Source organism: Oncorhynchus mykiss, chromosome 19 (assembly GCF_057628025.1).
Source record: "Oncorhynchus mykiss isolate SJ-2025 chromosome 19, ASM5762802v1, whole genome shotgun sequence".
Classification (NCBI taxonomy): Eukaryota; Metazoa; Chordata; class Actinopteri; order Salmoniformes; family Salmonidae; genus Oncorhynchus; species Oncorhynchus mykiss.
This window is the reverse complement of record NC_143040.1, coordinates 26,272,270-26,286,556: the sequence shown is the minus strand read 5'-3', so window position 1 is coordinate 26,286,556 and position 14,287 is coordinate 26,272,270. Positions and strand designations below refer to the sequence as shown.

Below are 14,287 nucleotides of genomic sequence, written 5' to 3'. Positions count from 1 at the left end.
GGCCGAGTACTCTGAGTCGGAGCAGGATGCAGCCGCCTCGGACCTCAGTGACTTTGTCCAAGTCGAAGGATCCTCCTTCTGCAGCGAGAGCGACTTCGACCACTGCTCGCTCACCTCGTCAGTCGAGAGCTTCTACGGCCCCTCCTCCCGCCACAGCCACAGCCACCACAACCCTAGTCATCAATCTCTCGGTCAGGGTCAGGGCTACCAGCACCGTCACCTCATCAGCTCGTGTAAAGGACACTGCCCGGCCTCCAACACCCGCTTCACCACCATGCTGCGCCACGAGCGGGAGAGGGCCCGCCAGGAGCTCCGGCAGAAACCCCCCCAGACACAGCAAACCAGACACGGGGGAAGGGGAGGGAGTGGAGGGGACCACCATGCTCTACCCCCCTCGTCCCAAGCAGCCCAAACCCAGCAGGGGATGTCCAAGCTGGCCTTCCTCGTCAGTCCTGTGCCTTTCCGGAGGAAAAAGGGTGATTCTCCACCCACTTCGAGAAGGAGTAGTGGAGGTCGAAGTACCAGGCCCAAGTCTAAAGAAGCCGTCTATGAAGCTTTGGATGCGGCCTTGAGGGATATCTACGAACACATCCAAGCGGAGCGAGGCCGGAGCGGCGCTAGGCAACCAGACGATAGCATCCTCCGGAGGCTACTGGCTGAGATCCTCCCGGATGTGCCCGAGAGGAGCTCCTCGTTACGGGGGCAGAGGGGGAGCCGCAAGGGGGGTCCCTCCTCGGGCTCCTTGTACCCCGACGGGAGTCCAGCGGTGTACGGCTCGTCGCCGCGGCTACAGTCGCCGCTAAGTGCCTGTTACAGTCGTCATACCGACGCCTCCAATAATGACAACTATGGAGAGGAGCCAGGCAACGGCAATGCAGGTGGAGCATACATACATACATACACACATACATACATACATACATACATACACAGTATACATATACACACACACACAGTACACACATACATACACACAATACACACACACACACACACACACATACAGTACACACATACACACATACATACACACATACATGTACACACACACATACATACATACACACACCAGCCCTTAGTCCCTCTCCCTCCTCAACTCCCCCAGTACTGCCTGCCTGTGACCACCTCCCTCCTACCAGTCACTGTGCTCGCAGCAAGGGGCCAATGAACAGAGCTGAGGTTAAAGAAGCCCTGTTCCTATTGGCTCATCCTCAAGATACCCAGGGACCGCATGCTTCCTCTTCATTCCCTTATATGGTTAAATGATGTTGTTGTTGACTGTATTTGGTCCCCTATCATTTTGAGACGTATCATCCATCCATGACTAGGTTTAGTTGTGTTATTGCTGGCGCAGATCTCTTTTTGCTACTTGATTCTCAGTTGTTTTTGCTGTATCGTTTCCCTCCCCTTTATGTGCCTTGTTATGTTGAACCACTTGTATTTATGATGTTGTTATGGATGGTTTATCAATTGGATTGAAGTATTTTTTAAATGTACCGTGAGCTCAAAGTATTGGGACAGTGACACCATTTCAGCTGTTTGTGACTCTGTGGGCTCCGGCACTTTGGCTTTGAAATGACACAATGACTCGCGGGTTAATCCTTAAGAGTCACCCGTGCGTCAGTCGAAGTAACATAACAAAAGAAATCGTTTCGGTTTCAGCTGGAGATACTGCGCGGACTGCATCTCAATCCGCCGCGTCCTCTGACAGTATGTCGGCCTTCCACGTCTGCCGTGGAAGGTGGCTGAGCTACAGCCGTGTTCGTCAGACTATGAGACATCCCGATATAGCCAATTTTTTTTTTTTTAATTATCAATTGGATAATTATATTTTTGGAATGTCCAGCGATTTTTCCATTTTTTGTTCATTTGTTCCTGTCCCAATACTTTTGGAGCTCACTGTATGTGCTTGCTGGTTGAAATGACTTATCCTTCTGTTCTCTTCTGTTCAAATGTTCTGTTCCGGTTCTGTGACGTGCATGCTTTTCCTTTCAATCCTACTGTCCTACGCTATCCAAACCATGCGTTTTCCCCCGAAATGGAAATAAAATGCATTTTAATTCATTCATTATTTGATTTAGTCATTTTCCTGCCCGACACTCATTCCCTGGATGACGTCACTACCCTGAATGATGTCACTACCCTGAATGATGTCATCGCCCATTACGTATACCAACGTGGTTTGCTCAGGGAGGCCGCAACGCTACAGAACGCTAAGACACAGAATACATTGAGTAGAACAGACGTTCCGCTTTTAATCGTGGAGTATAGACAATCGTGTCAGCTCTGTAATGTTGCATGTCCACCTGCAGCGTTCTGAGTCCTCCCATGGGAGATGTAACGAATAGAGCCAACATGAGGTTCTGCATAAAAGACGATCGTGTCAGTTTCTGCACAATGCATTTCTATCTGAGCATGCTGTAACGGTTTCGCCCTTCTGAACGTGCCTCCCGGCGCCGCTGTGCATGTGTCGTCCCATCGCCATGGTAACACTGTTTTGTTGACCCTGACGATAACCCCTGACCCCTGTGCTGTTCCCCCCCCCCTCACAGAGCAGGATGCCTCCAGGGGGTACAGCACAACCACCAGCGACGGGGGAGGGGGGCAGACCAGACGAGCCACCCCGGACAGAGAGGTAGCCAAACCAGAACTTTGATTTTCCAGACTAACTTTGAGGCCCCAATATAGCCGAGTGGTGAATGAGACTTGGAAGTATAGCATCGCGAGACCTAGCTAAACCAGTACATTCCAGTGTTTCCCATAGATTATTTATTTACCCGTGGTGGGCACATTAAATCTGCAACATTTTCAATTGAATCCACATTCTTTTAGTTGGGGTCCAAAGAGTTAGACACCCCCCCCGTCTATTCAATTCTAGGGGAAACACTGGTACTCCTATTTAGAAGATGTGTTTTATTTTGAACAGTCTTCTGTTTTTCTTCTCTACCTAGTTGTTGATTGATTCAATAAGAATCGTTTCACTGTCCTGATAAGCTTGACATGTCAATAGAATTGTATCATATCTGGTAACACAAGACTGCTCTCTCCCCTTTCTCTATATACCTCCCTCTCTCATCTCTCATCTTCATAGGTCTCCCATAAGCAGATGACCCAACTCATTCTCTTCTCTCTCCTCCATCAGAAACAGCCTGCCAGAGCTATATATGACTTTAAGGCACAGACCGCTAAGTGAGTAGAGTGGCTGAATGCAATTGAAATGCACATGTGTGTGGCGAGGAGATGCAGGGTACCTTGGCGTGTGCTGCACTGGTTTGGAAGCATGTAGGCTGGGCACGCGCGGCGCTTGAAACAAGACGGTCCGCATTTTTCTTTGAGGGGGCCAAAGTGAACCGCAGTTATGGGCAGTGACCTCCATATTTGTTATCTCCAGCCCATTCCAGTGTCTACAAGTGAAAATTGGGATTTGTTATGTTTTTTTGTGTTTTTTTTTTTTTTTTTAATCAAAAAGATAAATTGGTTTTCTAGGACTCTTCCTCGTATTTCAAAAAAAAAAAAGAAGAAGTTTTTACTATGTCAACGTACAAAATTGCTTGGTTCACATACTGTACTATAGACACTGGTATGGTGCAGTGGGTAAATAATTGTAGGTTAAAAAGCAGTGACTTGCTAACCTTCACATCTTTTAATAATTTCCCTACTTTGAAAAGGCGTGCATGGGCGAGTGTTGCTGCCATTGCTCTTCATACTAAAATGGTGCTTGGCTTAGTCTCTTAGACATCCAGCTTGCCTCCCACAATGTTTCCGGCTTAACACGCCTCGAGTTTGGGCTCGAGACTAGTTCCTGGCTGGTTAACAATGTCACATTGACGATTCCGTATGACTCAATGCGTGTTCCCTTTATAACACAGTGCTGCCAACACCCGGGTTTTGGGTTTAATTCCTGCGCGGGCCGCATATATAATCAATACATGTCATTGGTTGCCAGTTTACCAGACACGGACCAAGCCCAGTCCTGGACTGAAAAGCAATTTCAATAGAGATCCTTTTGGTTCAGGACTATGCTTCGACTGGGAAACCGGCCCATGGAGACGGGTGTTTTGGGGGTTTAAGAAGCATCTTGCGACCGTTGTTTCAGAGAGCTGACGTTCAAGAAGGGCGACGCGGTCAACATCATCAGACAGATCGACAGCAACTGGTACGAGGGAGAGCACCGCGGACGACTGGGCATCTTCCCCATCTCCTACATAGAGGTAGAGCACATTGAGTGTGTGTGGGGTAAAAGAGAAGCGGGATACCTAGTCGGTTGCACAACTGAATGCATTCAACTGAAATGTCTTTGGCATTTAACCCCAACCCCTCTGAATCAGTTCCGGAGAGTTGTTGTTGTTGGGGGCTCAAGGCAGATTTTTCCACCTTGCGGTCTCTGGGGATTTGAACCAGTGACCTTTCGGTTACTGGCCCAACGCTCTTAACAGCTAGGCTACCTGCCGCCTACCTGTGTGTGTGTGTTTCGAATGATAATGATTATGTTTGTGTGTGTGTTTCAGATGATAATGATTATGTTTGTGTGTGTGTGTGTGTGTTATCATCCAGTTTGCAGTTTAATTGATTACTTCTCTGACCTTTGCTTTCCCCCATCGCTTTCTCCAAACACACACACACACACACACACACACACACACACACAGAAGATGCTGTTGCCAGAGAAACAGCAGCCGATTAGGCCTCCTCCACCAGCACACGTCAAAAAGATCGGGGAGGGGGTGGCCCGTTACAACTTCAACGCTGACACTAACGTGGAACTGTCGCTCCGCAAGGTAAGGAGTGTGTGTGTGTGTGTGTGCACAAATTTGTGAGTGTTGGTGTGATTTGTGCATGGTTCAATGTGCATATCTGTTCACTGAAGTGTCTTAAATTCCCATGTTTGCCTGCGTTGATATGCACATATATCTGTGCGTCTGTCCATGTGTGTTCACCTGCGTATACAATCTGCAGGGTGAGCGGGTAGTCTTGCTGAGACAGGTGGACCAGAACTGGTACGAGGGGAAGATTCCAGACACCAACAAGCAGGGCATCTTCCCCGTGGCCTACATAGACATCGTCAAACGCTCGCCATCCAAGAGCCCTGCCCCCTCCCACCACCCAGACCCACACGGGTACCCCAGCAACAGGACACCGGGCTCCACGCCCGCAAAGGTAGGGAGAGAAGAAGAATGATTTTATTGGTCCATAAAAGACTGTAAATGTTGTCTTCTGCTCCAGTATACAATACACACACATACACACATTAGGCTGCAGAGGCTGAAGCAGATGGGAGCCACAGTGCAGCGCCCAATGAGCAGGTCACTTGTTACAGTATTTAGTTACCAGTGGAGGCTGGTGAAAGGGAGGATGGCTCATGGTAATGGCTGGAACAGGTGTTTGATAGGGTTCTGTTCTACCTATTATAATGAGCCCATCCTCTGATTTTCAAAGTTACTCCAGCCACATGTTATCTGGTGCAGGGTGAAGTTGCCCTTTAGATGCTGATCTTGGGTCAGTTTGGCATTTCTCCCACTAATGGTTAAGGTTAGGATTGGGGGAGGGGAAGCTGATCCTAGATCTGTAACTAGTGTTAAACACTATTCAGCCACCATTGGGACACGCCTCAGGGGAGGGCCCAAACTGGAGTAAGCCAATTGTGACAGTCTGTCTTGGCAGATTTGAATTCTGTTGTGTTTTTGAGCAACAAGTTGCTGCGCTGTGTACAATGTCATATCGCTGAAGCCACCTTTTTTAAGTCTTAATCAATCGACACCAAAAAGATACATATAGAAAGCTCTTTTTCCATCAGCAGTTGTCAAAAGGGCTTTAAAGATACCCAGCGTAAAAACCCCAAAGAGTAAGCAAGTCTTGTCACTTGCACAGTGTCCTCTTTCTGGACGTTGTGTAAAGCCTCTTTCCTAAGCGCTGTAAATGCGTTAGGGATCCGACTACCTCCCCTTTAAGAAACCTACACATGTACCATGCCGTCTCAAGTAGCTGTCGACATGCTGTGGCTTAAAGAGGAAGTCATGTCCACCCTAAGGGATGGCATTACAATGCTAATTGGGATATTTGAGTGTGGATTTACAGTCCCTCCTTGTCCACAGACTGCTTTCACGGTAAGGAAACGAATACCGAAATATGTCAAAATATCCGACCTATCCCTTTAACGGAGAGGCTTCACACAAGTGGACCCAGACGCGTGTAGAACATTTTGAGCCTGGTGAAATATGTGTATGTGCTAGAGCATGACATGAGATGGAGAGAGGGTACTGTTGGGTTTGGATGGCAGAGGGACGAGCAGTGTGGGCGAGTTTGTGTGCATCTCCTCTTTCCCTCAGTCCCTCACACCTTCTCCACTCCTGGTGTGTAAGTTTCCTCTTTTATACCCCTTCTCTCTCTCTCCCTCCCTCCGGAGCCATTCGACAGCTCTCCCACCCCCCCTTACCTCCATCACCACCATCCTCCTCGCTCCACGCCCCCCTCCCCCCACACCCCTCCTCCTGTGAAGACCCGCCGTCTGCAGGCCGCCCCCGGCGAGTGGCTCGTCCTCGGCTCCCCCTCCTCCGATAGCCCCGTATCACCCACGCCGTACCCCATCCCCACGAGCCTCCTCCCTTTCCTGGAAGCTCAAGAGCGGAGGGCCACCCCTCCCGCACCGCCCAAACGAGGGCTCACCCCTCCGCCCCGAAACGCATCCAGTCGTCTCGCTGCCTCCATCCCGGCTGTCAAGCAGTGGCTGTTTGACTTAGACTCCCCCCCCTCAGTCCCGCCGTTCTCTCCGCCCCCTCCTCCTGACTTCTCCTCTCCCTCCCCCGTGCTCGACTCCTTCCTGGGATACCTCGAAGACAGGGGCCTAAGAGACAGTGAACAGAACGAACCACTGTCCCTAGCAGGCAGAGGGGGATTCTTCTGCGCTGAACCCCAGCCGGCGGACACTCCCGCAGATTTGTTGCCATGGTACAGGCCAAGTGCTCAGCCAGTATCCCTAGAACTAGAAACAGAACCCCTGTCTCTTCAGCAGCAAGTGGAAGATCCCTATGATCAGTTGTTGTCTATGATCCTGGATCAGCCCATGTATGACAAAGACGGGGGGGAGGTTCTCAGGCCGGCCGTGGAACCCCCGCACGTGGCACTGACCAACGAATCACAGAGCAGGGTTAGCCTCGAGACGGAGTTTCATAGGCCCGTGACTGCACAGCCCATGTCCATCACGCAGGACAGCCAATCAAAAAGGGTGAAAAGGAGGACGGCGGGTTCTCAGAGGCCGATGACGTTGTACATTGAGGAAGAGGAGGAAGCTATAGGAGGGGAAGAAGAAGAGGAGGAGGAAGAAGAAAGGAACATTGATGTAGACTGTGGTACTATTACTGTCCACAGAGAGGGACTGAAAACAGAGGTAGCGCATGATGTGTGGACCAGGTTTCAGACTAAGTTGAAACATACACACATGCTTGCTAACACCTAACCCGAGCCAATTCCAAGCAGTTTTACACAGTTTGATAATACATTTAAGATGTACTTATTATAATTCATATATGGATGTATGGAGGCTTTTCAGTCATGAAATGGAATTGACCCTAAACCCCTGTAGTTTCACATCTTGCCTTTTCTGGCTCATTTTACTTGGTTATGCGGAATAATGCTTTGTTAATGAACCTACATTTTGGAATGGTGATTCAGCTCGAGGTTTGACGCTGGGTGTGATTGGTGTCACATTTTCCTTCCCTTCCCAGGCTGATGCCCGCTGTCACAGCACTTTGTGCAACCCGGCACAGTTAGAGCCCATCACCCTCCTCCCTCCCCCCGTCTCTCCTCCCTCCTCACCATCCCCCGCTTTTTACTCTGCCTCACAACCAGCTGAAGCCCTGGCTATCTCTTCTTCCTCTCCTACACTGTCCCGTCTTTCTCCCCCTCCCCGAATCCCCCTCTCCTCCACGCCACAGATTGTGCCACCCTGCTCTCCTCCCCCCACTTCCCTCATCTCTCCCGCTCACCTCTCCTCTCCTTCACCCTCCTCTCCACTTCTCACCTCTCTGCCTCCCACCACCTCACCCCTCCCTACCTCCCGCCCATCCTCTACTCCTCCTCCCCCCACTTCTCACACCCCTCTCGCTTCCTCCCTTTTGGCCTCACATCAACCCATCCCACCCCTGGTCTCCCCTGCTCCCCCCCATCCCTCTCCTCCGACCTCCCCCATCCCTGATACACAACATGCGCTCCCTTCCTCCTCTTCTCCTCCTCCTCCTCCTCCTCTCTCTTCCTCTCCTTCTCCCTCCCCTCCACTCGTCCCCTTTCCAGAGCCCAGGTCCCCTAAGATCAAGGTAAAAAAAGACACTGCAGGTGCTCATATTGTGTTACAACAACTTATAAGAAACGCTAACTCAAATTAACCCTGACGGACTGTGTGTATGTGTGTGTTGTGCCCTAATACATTTGATTTACTCACCTGTTGGACCAGTGAAGTGTGTGTGTGTGTGTGTGTGTGTGTGTGTGCGCGGCTGTGTGATAACAATGCGTAAATTAGCAGCATGTTGGACTGGTGTCCATGTCTGGTTGCATACGCCCATATGCTCAGTGTATGCCAGTGTTAATATGAGAGAGTGCCAGTGTGTGTACCCAGGCTAGCTTTTTTTAGATGTATTGTGTGTAGCCTATAAGAGGTGGTATAAATCACCTATGCTGTATAAACGGTGTATGCCTTTGTATGCATGGGAAGACCGCCCTTGCCTAAAGCATGAGTGGCTCAGGAGTTTGCAACCGAAGTGTCTTTGTGTCAAATGACAACGTATTCCCTATAGAATGCACTAACCTTTACCTTTGTAACAAAAAATGGCGCATTATATAGGGAATAGGGTGTCCTTCGGGACAATACCAGTGATTCTCTGTGGTCAAAATGCCTGCTCTTGTTCTTTCTGAAAATGGAGGCTGACGGCCGTCTGTCTTCTTGTTGTTGTCGCATTTCTGGTTCTTTCAGCCTCCCTTTAAGCACGACCTCCTCGCGGTCGACGGTAAACCCCCCCGTAGCCCTGTCGCGACCCGAAGGTCCTGTCTGTCGCCTGTTAGAGGTCGAAGGGTATGGGCGTGACACTAGCAGCTGTGCATTGTGGGGAATGTAGTCTTTGTTCTCTAATAAATACCCTGTTGGCTACCCCTGGATTTCAGTGCATGATATTGTTGGACCACATTGTAGTGCATTTGTTTCTTCGTGGGGGATTGAGCAATGAGATTGGGTGTGTTTTTGTTAAGGAGTGGATACGGGGGTTTATTTGATTCTGTTCTCATCTGAAAGGGGAATGGAGCCAAATGATAAGTGTGACTCTCCAAAGCAGTGGATTTATATCACCATAATAACTGTTTGTCACAGTGTACTTATTTCTCTCTCTCTCTCTCTCTCTATCTCTGTCTCTCTATCTCTGTCTCAGAGGTTTGTGCAGGATTCGCTCCATGGTGGAGGAGACCTGTAAGTAACAGTAGAATCTCAACTCAAATCTTCTTTGTCACATACACAGATGTTAATGCGAGTGTAGTGAAATGCTCGTGCTTCTAGTTCCGACAATGCAGTAATAACCAACGAGTAATCTAACCTAACAATTCCACAACTACTACCTTATACACACAAGTGTAAAGGGATGAATAATATGTACATAAATATATATGAATGAGTGATGGTACAGAACGGCATAGGCAAGATGCAGTAGATGGTATCGAGTACAGTATATGCATATGAGATGAGTAATGTAGGGTAGGTGAACATTAAAGTGGCATAGTTTAAAGTGGCTAGTGATACATGTATCTCAATCATTGACACAACAATATTCTTATCATAGGACTGTAACTATGTTGGTTTAGTATTTCCATGGTTGTGGCCCCGTCGGTCGTTCTAGTAATCATCTATATCTTCAGCAACATCATCTGAGATGTTCTGCATTACATTTATTTCATTTGGAGTCAGGTATGATCTGTCAGCATAGCCCCCTTATCACTTGTACAATCAGCATTATCATCAACATACATTTGACCTGACACTCTCTTTATTCAGAGCAATTAGGGTTAAGTGCCTTGCTCAAGGGCACATTTTTTCCCACATAGTTGTCTCTGGGATTCGAACCAGCGACCTTTCGGTTACTGGTCCAATTGACCGCTAGGCTAACTGCCTACATCAACATCACCCATCGATAATGATCTTATCACAAAGCTATAGTGGCGTGGGCCACGTTTCTCACACAGCCCTGGTTGTGTCCCCCCCCAGGTTCCAGGCCCTGTACAACTATCTGCCCCGTAACGAGGACGAGCTGGAGCTGAAGGAGGGGGACATCGTGGATGTCATGGAGAAGTGCGACGACGGCTGGTTTGTCGGTAAGAGAGAAGAATAAATACTTCACCTTTTCCTCACAGAATTGCAGTACTTGATTGTTAAAAAGCAAAGCTGTTGTCTATTCAGTCATGACAGAAGATCGGAAATAGTTTCAAGGTTATAAGGAGGATCGAAGGGTGCACGCTCTGGTAGGCTGTAGTAGAGGGTTCTTCAACCCTGTCCCTAGAGAGCTACCCTCCTGTAGGTTTTTGCTCCAACCCCAGTCGTGCCTAACCTGATTCATCTCATCAACCAGCTGATTATTAGAATCAGGTGTGCTAGATTAGGATTGGAGTGAACCTAGAGGACAGTAGCTCTGCAGGAACAGGGTTAGAGAGCCCTGCAAGTTAGGAGATTTGCAGCAGTGGATACTGAATCGCATTTATGTTCAACTCTTACCTCACTCTGACCAGTAGGTGGTGCTCGAGTTCCTTGTGTGATCTACTGCCTGTGGCCTGAGTGCAACACACTTCAGCTCCATCCTGAAACAACCGCTAGCCTATAGGCACTTGGGGCGTACATCTAAAAAACTTTGATAAGGATATGAAATGTGGTAATGGTCCCACCTTGCCCTCTGATAGGCAAGCAGGAATTTCTGCCACATTACTTAGCTCTATGCAGTCCTCTCAGATTTACAAATGCCTAGGAGCTATGGGGAAGTGCCTAGGGAGTAGGGGCTAGGGGAAGGGGCTAGGGGAATTCCCTATGGACTATGGGCTAGGGGAAGTGTCTAGGGATTAAGGGCTAGGGGAAGTGCCTAGGGAGTAGGGGCTATGGGAAGGGGCTAGGGGAATTCCCTAGGGGCTAGGGGAAGTGTCTAGGGATTAAGGGCTAGGGGAAGTGCCTAGGGAGTAGGGGCTAGGGGAATTCCCTAGGGACTAGGGGCTAGGGGAAGTGTCTAGGGATTAAGGGCTAGGGGAAGTGCCTAGGGAGTAGGAGTTGTTTCAGAACAGGGCCTTCCTCTCCCACTCTGAAATGTCCACCTAATCCATTTTGACCACTCAGCCAGATACCAAGCGGTGATATTATCCACTAAAGACTGGTTGCACTGAGAATTAATTTGACCCCTTAATTCTAGGTCCTTGTATTTCCTTCCTTCCTCAAAGTCCAGCCATGTTGCAATGGGATTTTTGGGGGGCCTCTGTGAAATCTTACAATTAGCTCGACGAGATCTTTCATTTCCTGATTTGGATGTTGATTACATTGCAGTCTGGTAGGAATGCTACTAACTACACAGACAGCTTCTGAAAAATAAACTTTAGTTTGAATGTACAGTCTTGGGTTTATTTTAATGGTGCAGGGAGTCATTTGTGTTTTTTGCAATAATTGAATACACAATTTAATACAGCAATTCTTTGGATAGTTCCCTCTGCATAGAAGAACCACTGAAATTCTAGAATCAATCACTTCTAGTGGGCTACAGTATGTAAACGGACACCTTTCATTGTTTATTATTATCCTTTATTAAACACATTCTCGCTTACAATTACGACCTATAATGATGTTTTAATGTCACCGTGGATGTCTACATAGTGGAAAATTGGCATCTCTGTTTTTGTGTTTTTAAAAAGGGACTTCCCGACGGAGCAAGCAGTTTGGAACCTTTCCAGGAAACTACGTCAAGAAACTGTAATGATGAATCCGGTCCACCCCCGCACCCTCCTTACTTGGACCCTTCCATCTCTAGCACAACCCATATTGGACACAACCAACCCGGAGTAAAGTTGCCCCCAGACACTGATTTTGGTCAGTTTTGCACTTTCCCCACCAATGGTTAATTTAAGGTTAAGATTGGGGGAGGTGGAGCTGACCCTAGGATGACCTCACTACGACAGGTCATCCAAGAAGCCTTGCTCAAGCATGTGCGACAACGTCACAAAAAAATATTTTGTTTTAGCTCTAACTAGCCAACTCTAAAGGAGACTATTCCACTAATTAAACAATTATTTTCTAAAGGATCGAGAAGCTGTAGAAGAAGATCCATACTTTTGAATTCCTTTCACCTCAGATACTGAAGGAAGGGTAGCCAAACAAGATGGCCACCTTTAAATGTTGACATCTGCTTTTATTTGATTTATTAGATATATTTTAACCCAGTAATGTAATAACTTGCATTGATAAGTTGATTGTGTAACATTCAGAAAGGTCAAATATGGTAAAGATAGAGTTAGAGATGCCAAGTAAACTGCCACTCAGGATTGCCTTGACTTCAACATGTCAGCCATCTTGGTTTTGGACATGTTTTTTTCCCCTTTTTCCTCAGTGTTAAATCAATAGAGAACCCCCCCCCCCCCCCATAAATGTAATACACCAACACAGGAACACTCACCTATTTCTCTAGTGAAAATGATGATGCATGATACCCGAAAGTGTTGCTGGATACCACGGGATAGGGTAAGATGTGTTTGGAGGCAAATGCATTGATATTGAAAACATATAAATACATTTGCAGAGCCTTCTATTTGCACCGGAAGGCTCTAGATATCTGCCCTCTATGGGCCTACAGTCAATTCCAGTTTCTCATTTTATAGTGTTTGCAAACTCTTATATGGGCGAGTTATTTCAAATGTGGAATCGTCGATATTTTATTTTTTAGCCCTTCTGTTTGAACAATTACAGTACATTTTGTACTTTAGATGGGAAATAATATTTATAGATTTGGGATTTTATTGATCGATGGATTTGGCGATTTATCCTTATTCTCACTTGAAATGAATGAGTAAACTACGGATTTTACACGTGACAGCTAGATTGGATTGTCGATAGGGCTTTAGGAGTTTGATACCGTTGGAAAAACATATGCAAAAGCAACCCGTTTCCCCACTTTTCTTGTATGTGAAGATATTTATAGTGGGAAAAGTATTGAATATTGATAGGACGTCATTTAGATGTCTCCGTCCATAAATATAACTTTGGATAGAGCAACATAAGTTTCTCAGCTTACTTTGTGTACTTTCTTCTAGTTGAAGTGGCCTAAGGTAAAGTGTGCTTTTGGCTCATTTCAACCACAGCAAAATCCCCTTGCCATGTTTAAGATAACGAGACAATAGCCTACATTTGTTCCCAGTCAAGTCTGACATTTACTTTTGTCAATATACAACAAACCTTCAGGTGTCAATAACACAAGCCTCCTTTTTGAAATTGTGTTATTTTATTCTATGACGAGGTTTTCTTTAAGATCGCTGTTGAATACTGTATTAGGAATGACTTAGCTAATGTTGTCGCCACATTCATTGCCTTTGTCCAAATTGTATGTTTTACTTCACTCTAAATGAATATAATCAGATAAGCGGCGTAATTTGAATTATATAGTTATCTTCCTGGCGTTGTTTTTTTTCTCTAGATCATTCTGACGGCGACCTTTTTACTGTCCGGAATGAATGAAACGATTAGTGTCAATGCAATAGCTTGTTACAATGTATTTGAATAACATTTGTTAGGCATACTTTTTGTGTTCAATGAATGTGATTTTAAGAATTTATTTGGCCTTTTTTTCCCGTGTGTAAATGAGTATGTATTCACATAGGAAGGACACTGGCCGCAGAACAATTGTTTAAGCACCTTAATATGTAATTACTTTATTTTTGGTTTCTGTCTTTGGTTGCTTTTGTTCTCGTTTATTTTTCTCACCATCCCCTTTTCATTCACCCTTCCCTGGGTCGTGTTCATTAGGGACCAAACAGAAGAAAGCTGACTACCTGGACATGTCAAATAAGAAATGCAAATGTTCGTGTTCTGTTGCAAACGTTTCCCGTTGCTATCCCTAATGAACACTACCCTGGCATGTGAGAGCACTGCGTGTCTGTTGGTGCTGTTTTTTTTTTTGTACGTCTTTTGTATGCAGCTGTAAATCGATGACATGATCCACTGCTTTATAAACTCTTATTTTCTCACCCACCATCCGTTTGGGTTGCCTTTTCTCTTTTCTCTCACATTTTCACACCA

The 14,287-nt window shown here is 46.8% G+C and overlaps 1 protein-coding gene across 50 annotated transcripts in view; it reads left to right on the top strand.

Annotated features, from left to right (window-relative positions):
• LOC110497456 (sorbin and SH3 domain-containing protein 2) overlaps window positions 1-14,242 on the top strand; it is an 83,043-nt gene extending 68,801 nt beyond the window's left edge. For 27 of the 50 annotated variants that reach the window (XM_090210633.1, XM_090210668.1, XM_090210659.1 and 24 more), the window contains 8 exons: window positions 2,553-2,635; window positions 3,143-3,189; window positions 4,097-4,211; window positions 4,650-4,778; window positions 4,957-5,157; window positions 9,411-9,448; window positions 10,238-10,344; window positions 11,914-14,242. In XM_090210633.1, coding sequence (XP_090066759.1) covers window positions 2,553-2,635; window positions 3,143-3,189; window positions 4,097-4,211; window positions 4,650-4,778; window positions 4,957-5,157; window positions 9,411-9,448; window positions 10,238-10,344; window positions 11,914-11,975 — 782 coding nt within the window. In that variant the 3' untranslated portion in view covers window positions 11,976-14,242. Of the gene's footprint in view, window positions 1-2,552; window positions 2,636-3,091; window positions 3,190-4,096; window positions 4,212-4,649; window positions 4,779-4,956; window positions 5,158-9,410; window positions 9,449-10,237; window positions 10,345-11,913 lie in introns of all 50 variants that reach the window. The other 23 variants (XM_090210630.1, XM_090210666.1, XM_090210656.1 and 20 more) reach the window with 1 other exon arrangement.
• The last annotated feature ends 45 nt before the right edge of the window (window positions 14,243-14,287 follow it).